At 44.3% G+C, this 8,133-nt stretch overlaps 1 protein-coding gene across 6 annotated transcripts in view; it reads left to right on the top strand.

Moving 5' to 3' along the window:
* The first annotated feature begins 4,181 nt into the window (after nt 1-4,181).
* The window catches only part of ARHGAP28 (Rho GTPase activating protein 28), a 155,228-nt gene continuing 151,276 nt past the window's right edge, over nt 4,182-8,133 (top strand). For 5 of the 6 annotated variants that reach the window (XR_005016241.1, XM_036823789.1, XM_036823788.1 and 2 more), the window contains exon 1: nt 4,182-4,453. Coding sequence is in view for 4 of the 6 variants with exons in the window: in XM_036823789.1 (XP_036679684.1) it covers nt 4,278-4,453 (176 nt within the window). In the remaining 2 variants the exon portion in view is untranslated. The remainder of the gene's footprint in view (nt 4,454-8,133) is intronic. The other variant, XM_036823790.1, reaches the window with a different exon arrangement.

Raw genomic sequence — 8,133 nt, 5'->3', positions numbered from 1 at the left:
CGGTGCAGTGCAGCAAACGAGAATTTTCCCTCTACTGTTGCCCCTAGTCTAAGTAAACTGAAAATGCTATTTCTGTGCACTGAATGTCTACTGTCTACCATAAGGGCAATTTATCAGCCCAGTTCCCAGATGGAGAATCTTTCCCAGGGTCCCTGTTCACCGCCGAGTCAGCGGTCACAGTCTTGGGCTGTCATCCCCCAGCCCAGTGGTTCCCAGCAAGCCAAAAAATGTAAGCAGACTCTACCAGGTCCACAATCCCATATCTGTAATTCTGAAATCCAAAAAGCTCTCAAATCTGGAAGCTTTTTCTTAACTCATTTGACTGTAAAACTCGTTCAGACCTGAACTTATTTGGCGACACAGCACCTGAACTGACATGAGTTTATTTATCGTGTGTACCTATCCCTCATAGCGTGAGTCCTCGCACAGTTGACTGCAGATGTGCTAATGCTTTTGCTCACAGGGTACTGCCCAGCTCTCACGGGGATACCTATCAGCCAGGGTCTTGGCAGGAAGGGATGGGGTACTCAGCCCAGGTGAATGAGCAGAGTTATTAAAAGGACTGTCTGTAAAGGTGTGGGTGGGGTGAAGGAACAACAGGGATGTTGCAGGAGGGCAGAAGGAGGGATTACGCGGTGAAGCAGAAGCTGTTACCACCCCTAGGCATGAAGGGCCAGATGGAGGTAGAATTACGGGAATCCAGAGAGAGCAGCATGGGAGAAGGCTGCAGTTAGGAGCTCTGGCCTTGGGTAGAAGGAACCAGCTGGCAGCAAAATAGAGAAGAAGCCTGGGAAATAAATACCCAACCTGGTTTTTCCCTCTCCCTCTAGATCTTCTGGTGGAGCCTCTCTTTGATCGCACCCTATCTGAAGCCAGAGGCAAGAGAGCTCACAGATGCAGACCATAAAGTGAGCCACTGGCACCAAGCAGGGGCATGAGGGTGGCACGTGGATCTGAAGGGCAAAAGGTGAATATCTTGTACAGTGTATTCTATAAAATCTAATACATGCTCTCTACCACATTTATGAAACTTGAAAACTCAAGAATGCTTAAAGAGTTGTCGTTTATTAAGTCAACAGCGTATATCCACACTCAAAAAATATTAATACATACATGTGAAACTTTTTTTTAGTTTGCAGTGCCATAGAGAATTATTATAAATGAATCATTTATAATAATTCCTTGGCTACCCTGAAAATTGCAACCATCACACTCAAGAGGGCTATCTCCTTCACTGATTCATTCATTGATTCATATCTTCACTCAACAAGATTCCTTACTGAGTGCCAACTCTGCAAAACATGGGCTCTGGGATGTAAAGATAAAAATGTGACACTAGCACTTCCAATAGCTTACAACTTAGGAAAAGACACTAATTTGTTGGAAAATAGTAATACAATCCTGGGTTAGCACAGTTTCATCTCAAACCTACCTTGCTGCTGTGGGCTCCATTCTGAGATTTTGTGGCCACATCTGGGCTTGGTGGGAAACACCACTCTGCCCTGTTAGCCCCGTGTGACGAGTGCACAGGAGCCAGGCGTGAGCTCAGCGCACACAGGGCTCTGGCTGACTGTGCTTTCACTGCAGGGCAGGGTGGGGTGGTCCCCACTGCAGGAGTGAGAGCAGTTTCCTCTGGAGGGCAGAAGGAGGGGTTCCTTTGAGTTTGGAACACCTGAGAAGACTTCGTGGGAGTAGGTAGGGGGTTTTGAGGATTTCCAGACAGGAAAGGACAGGGAAGACCAAAGGCAAAGGTAAGAATGCAGGACAGGATGGTGGAAGTGGGCCACGGGGACTTGGGAGTAAAAAAGTAGTAGGTGACCAAAACAGATTAATGAGAACCTATTCTAAGGAACTTGGACTTAAGTTTGTAGCAAGTGGGTTACAACTGAGGGTTTTTGAAAAGGGGAGGTCCTATGTTTTAGGAAAATCACTTTCCCAGCACTTTGAATGTGGGGGAGGGTTGAAGAGGAAGGTGATTGAAGGTAACCTGTGTCCAGGGAAGCTCACTGTCACCCAGGAAAGAGACGGTGACGCGAGAACAAGGACAGTAGTGGTGGGAATAGAATTGAAATAATGAGAAAGAAATGACAGATGTGATCACTGTTGGGAGCGAGGAGCCAAAGTGACTCCAGGGTGTCTAAAATATGAATACTCAAGAGAAAGCGGAGAGCCCCTGCAGCTGGCATGAGGGAGAGCTCTGCAATGTTGGACATGAGTTATGGAAAAAATATTTTCAAGGAAGTATCCTGCAGGTATTTAAAATTGTGAGTCTGTAGTTCAGAAACAAACAAACAGAAAATGCCAAGGAGAAATTCCATGCCCAGAAAAGGTTCCACTACTATAATTCCTTACAGTGATTCCAAAATTCAAAAAGCTGTAAAATTACACACTTTTAAAAGTTTAGTGTCGAAACTTATTTGGTGACAAACCTGACCTTCATAAATGTAAGGGTATTAACAGACTTTATTTATCCCACTTCGGGTCCATTTATTTGCTGAAGGAATAATATATTTGAATACAGGGTTCTGTCCCAAATCACACTGGACAGGAGGTGTTCTATATTAAATGGTGCATGCACCAAATTACCTTTTAAAAGTAAAAAATATTTATAAATTCTAAAACATATCCCATTCCAAGGTTTTAGAGGAGGCATTCTGGACGTGTATCAATACTTATACTATTTCTTTATTTCATATTTTAAGAAAGCATTCTCTTAGTTTCAATGTATTTGGCATTAAACACAGTCGGCAAACAGATGCCTCTTTGTAGCTGAAATTTTTGGAGAATGAAGCATTCTTTGTGCCCCATCCATACACTGATGCTTCCCAAGTTTGTTTATTCAGAAAATTGAGATAATACTACTACCTACCTTACAGAGTTGTTTACAGAGCTAATATGTAGGATCCAACACACAACGAGTAAGTATTTTAGTAAATGTTATTCATTATTATCCCACCCTTTTAGTCAACAAAACATTTTCTAAAAAGCATTTTGGATGAAATTTTTTTTTTTTTTTTTGCTTTCCCAATCTCTGAAAGTGCAGTGAAAACAAATGTCTCCTTTCTTGATGAATGTGAAGGAAGCAGCAGAGGGAATCAACATTTCTTGAGAGCTAGCATGTACTTGATGCTTTTGACCCCACGAGAAGAATATTATTCTCCCCATTTCACAGATACAGAAACAGATTCTGAGATGTTAAGTAGCAGGATCCAGGTCACCCCTCAGTAAGGGGTGAACTCAGTTCTCCTTCGAGTCCCCTGCTCCCAGCGGAGCGTAAGAGGCAGAAGGTAGAATGCCTTGTCGGGGTGGGCCTCTGTGTAGCGTTCTACGGCTTCTCTTTTTCATTGGCTAAAAGACTGTTCTTTCCATCTGTGCTGTTAGTCTGATGGAGGTAAAGATGTACTTCAGATCCCAGATTTCTGACTATGCCCCCTTTTATCCGCCTCCCTGCCAGACCCCAGACCCTCCCTCAGTTAAAGCCCTCTGGGAATAATAGGCTCTCTTCCCAGAGCGATCAAGTCTAATTTTCAGGCCAGCTGAAAGCAGGATGTGAATCTGAGCGGGATGGGGAGGACGAAAGGGATGTGGGAGTGAGGTAAGAGCCTGATGGTTGCGGCACCGAGGGTGAGGGAGGGAAGTGTTCTGCTCGTCGTAAGAGGGCATTACCTGCCCGCAAGGAAATCACGTTGACTGGAACTGGACTAAGTAAACAGCAACGTGACCCGGTTCTTCAGTTTCTGCTGTGGAGGCTTTCAATGAGACAGCGTCGCCTCTTCTTCCTTTCCTCGCCAGCCCGCGCACGTTGGAGCCGGTCCCCGTGCTTCTCAGCCGGGGCTCCCCAGGCGCCCTTTCTTTCTCTGACTTCGGGCTGCCCAGCAGGAAATGTTCCTAGCCACGGGACAAGCCTCCCGTTTGAAGGGGTGGGGCTGGGGGGTTGAGAAAAGGAACAGGAAAAGAAACAAAGCAAGCAAAACTTTACTAGAGCAGCCAGCCCGAGCCCCTAAGCATCGCGGCGGGTTTCCAGTTTCCTAGACGCAGGGATCCCACACCCCACTTCCCCGGTCCCCGGCCGCCTGCACCCCGACGCCCCGCCTCGCCCTCCCCGCCCCACCCCAGGGGGGTTGGTGGGCGTGTATTTGAATCCGGGCTAATCGGCGGCCGGCGGGCGGGGCGGCCTGCCAGCGCCCCTGACAGCCCAGCGGCGGGAGGAGCCCCTCTGCCCTGGGAGCCGGACGGGCCGCGCCTCCCCGCCGGTGACCGGTCCGGTGCGCTGGCCCATGCTGGTCCCCGCCTTTGTTCTCGGGCCGGAGCGGAGACATGCGCGGCTGACGATGGAAGTAGAGGACTCGGGCGGCGTGGTGCTGACCGCCTACCACTCGTACGCGCGCCCCCAGCCGCCCAGCTCAGAGCCGCGCTGCGCGCCCCGGGCCGCCGCCAGCCACCCAGGCAGCAGGTACCCCACCGCGCCGAAGGGGCAGAGGTCTCCTGGGCTGGGGGATGGGGGGGGGGGGTTCGTATGCAGCTGGGTTTTCCGCCGGAGCGTAGGACCACCATCGCTTGATTGTTGTTTCAAGTTTTGGTGGACTGGTTGAGTGAGCCTCCCGTTCTTTGTATTTGTCCTTGATGGGAAGTCTCAGCCGGCAACGGCTAAAGACGATGGCTAGGAGAGGTTAGCAGCGGAGTTGAATTCTTGGTACAACTTGCTGATAATAGGCATATGCCTGATGTCTGCCAAATTCACCTATTGAACTATTGGAGAATTTAAAAAAATAATTTAAAATGAAACAGCAGCGGAAAATGAAAAAAAAAGTAAAATATATTATCTTAAATCCTCAAACACTATCGAGAATTTATTTAGTAACTGCATTTCACAGGAGCTAAAGTGCAGCTGGAGAGTCTCCAAAAAGGAAATCTCAGTAGACTTTTAAAAACAATTTTATTTCTAGATTTAAAAAACCTTCCAATTATATAAATACATTGGTGTCACTATTATTGCTAATGTTGACTCTGTCTATAAATGCAATTATAATTTTTCTTTGGATCAAAAGAGGTTTGAAGGCTTCTCACTATGTGCATTTTAGATTTAATATCTATGTTAATTAATTAATGTTAATCAATCTATCAGTGTTCATCTATTTGATGCAAGATCAAGGCCAATGAGACTCCTATTAACTAAACGAAAATGTTAGACCCTTAGGAAGTTTCCTTCTGTGGACAAAAATATTACACTAAGTGAGATGATTTGATATCTGACACATATTTAGGAGAAGTATTATTTGTTTAAATGTGACTATCTGCAATGGATCCACTGACGAATGGTTTTCTTTACTAGTGGGGAGATTTGAGTAGTGTGCCTTTTTGCATGTTTATTTTCAGTAATTTTTTTCTCATACTTTTATCTTTAGTTATGTGATAAAGATTACTTGTTTCCTAATTTAATTGACTTGCAAGGCTTTCAACAGATTGTGACTTTATTTCAAGAAATATCCTCTTGGCTAGCATCCATGCGAAGAGCAAACTGCATTGGCATGAGATCTGTGTTGGGCTTGGCTAACAAAGAAAATATTGTTTCTTCCAAAAAGAGCAGCATGAGTGAAATCTAATTTTTATATAAAGACAATGAGAAAATAACATTTTTCTTCCAGTTTTAAGAGCTGTGCACATTATTTTAAAGGCTACTTGAATGTACAGACTTGCATTTGTCTTTAGAGTGTTTTCTTTTCTAAACATGATCCTTGACTATAATTACTCCTATTATGAGTAACTATATAGATATACATGATTTGGTGAGAAGTGGGGGCCAGGTTTGTGCATTTTTAGATGGTCCTGGTGTAGCTGTCCTGTCTATAGCTCCCTGCAGCTGTCTGGGAGCAAGAGCCAGATTGTGCCATTTGGGCAATCCGAAATTACATCCCTTTCCATAGCAAACTGGAGAAGTTCCATTAACTCAGCATGTGGTCTCGTGGAATAGTAATATACGAGAGCAAAAGAGTTGCCTATCATAGTTAGTGTTTTGCCGTACAGTTGCCAATTAGATTTATGTTGCTCCAAGTTTTCATTTTTGTTGACTGCCCTGTACCCTCTGTATGGAAGCCTTCGTGCTACTCACCCTCTGATGCAGGAGATAGACAACCCCCGCCCCCTACAACTAAATTGTGAGAGAAGAGCTTAATTCCTTGGTTCTCAGTAACAGCGATCAAAAAGAGGTTCCTGTATTTACAGGGAGCCAGAGGACACTATCAATCATGCGCCTGGTAACAGAAGTAATCAGGCCTGAGTTATTAACCTTTGACTCACTAACTACTGATCAATACTCCCTTTCAAGCCAAGGAGCAAGATTGTATTGTTCCACTTATGAAGAGAGCACTCTCTCTTTCAAGAATACCCTTTCCTTTAAACTGCTTACATATGTGTAATGTATTTGTGGAGTAGTGACCAGTAATGGCACTAGGAAGCATGGGCTATTGTATCTGACTTTCTAAGTGTCATCTTTCTTTAGCTCTGGGTAGCATAGTTTCATTTCAAAGCAAGCCATCTCCTTATTTTCCAAGCCTATACTTCATCTAACTTTATGCGCTTTTGATTTTTTTTTTTTTTTGCCTATTTTTTCCACTAAAATATAGTCTCTCTCTCTCTCTTTACTATTCTCTTTTCTTCACTATTGTATCCCAAGTGCCCAGAGTAGTGTCTGGCCACTGTAGTAGCTCAATAAATTAATGAATTCTTACCAAATGGCCAAGATAAAATGGAAGGATTTTTAACAGTATGTCAGCCTATTTGTGCCTACTATGTGCCAGAAACACAATAGGCATTAGTGATACAAAGAGAAATGAGATGAAGAGCCTGCCTTGAGAATGTAGCCCTTGACCTTTCAGACCAATAGGATTTTTAGAAAAAAGCTTGAAATAAGGGGCAACATTTCAAAATCAAGAGGCTTCAGATATAAATCTGGACGTCAGCTTCCCATTAAAAACAGACAAACAGGGCTTCCCTGGTGGCACAGTGGTTGGGAATCTGCCTGCCAATGCAGGGAACACGGGTTCAAGCCCTGGTCTGGGAAGATCCCACATGCCACGGAGCAATTAGGCCTGTGAGCCACAACTACTGAGCCTGCACGTCTGGAGCCTGTGCTCCGCAACAAGAGAGGCCGCGATAGTGAGAGGCCTGCGCACCGCGATGAGGAGTGGCCCCCGCTCGCCGCAACTAGAGAAAGCCCTCGCACAGAAACGAAGACCCAACACAGCCAAAAATAAATAAATAAACAAACAAACAAACCAAAAAAACCCCCAAAGGATCCAGCAACTGAGGCTTCCACGGGCTCCATTACACACCTGTCCCTGTTACTCTTCAACACTGAAGCTGGGTGTCCATTGTAATTTCTTTTGGGGCCTGCCCATTTTATTTTATTAAAGTGAGTAGCCAGTGTAAAGTGTACTTGCCAGTTACTCAGGCTCGGGGTCAGACTGCCAGACGCTGTTCATCACCTACACCGTTTCCTACTATGTGACCTTGGGCAGCCTGCTTCAGCTGCTTAGACTAGCATCCGACACCAAGGAAGCGCCTGATAATTGTAAGCTGCATTATTACTGTTACCGCTTTTAATCACAGCTGTTGACGTAAAGAGGAGTAGAACATTTTTGGTACCTATCCCCCAAACTTACTCATGCAGGGAAGAGACTCAGGAGTACTAAGCATTTGTTGCGAGGAGGGAAAGCAATTCCTTATTTCACAAACATTCTATATTTACATTCTGTTGTAAGGATAAAAGAGAACGAAGGATTACAAATTCTCAGTTCTGTTGAAACAAATGGTTGGAATTATCTTTAGAATCATGTGATTTTTAGAGAAGCTAAGCTCCTAGACCCTTATTCAGAATCAAGAGTGAAAATGTTAACATGTGTTCAAAATGATTTCACTTACAAAATGAAAGGTAGCTGAAGATGAAGCTAGATATCTTGTTTTTCAAAGATTTCCTAAGTTATATACAAATAACATATACAACATTTTTTAGTGAAGGTATAGTATAAAATGGCTATGAGTATTTCTGATGTTTATCTCAATATACCATAAACTTCCTGAAAGAGGACAAAAATAGAGGAGGAAAAGAGCCAACTGTTCCTGAAAAACAAATAT

Source organism: Balaenoptera musculus, chromosome 14, assembly GCF_009873245.2.
Source record: "Balaenoptera musculus isolate JJ_BM4_2016_0621 chromosome 14, mBalMus1.pri.v3, whole genome shotgun sequence".
Taxonomy (NCBI): Eukaryota; Metazoa; Chordata; class Mammalia; order Artiodactyla; family Balaenopteridae; genus Balaenoptera; species Balaenoptera musculus.
This window is presented reverse-complemented; position numbering and strand designations above follow the sequence as displayed.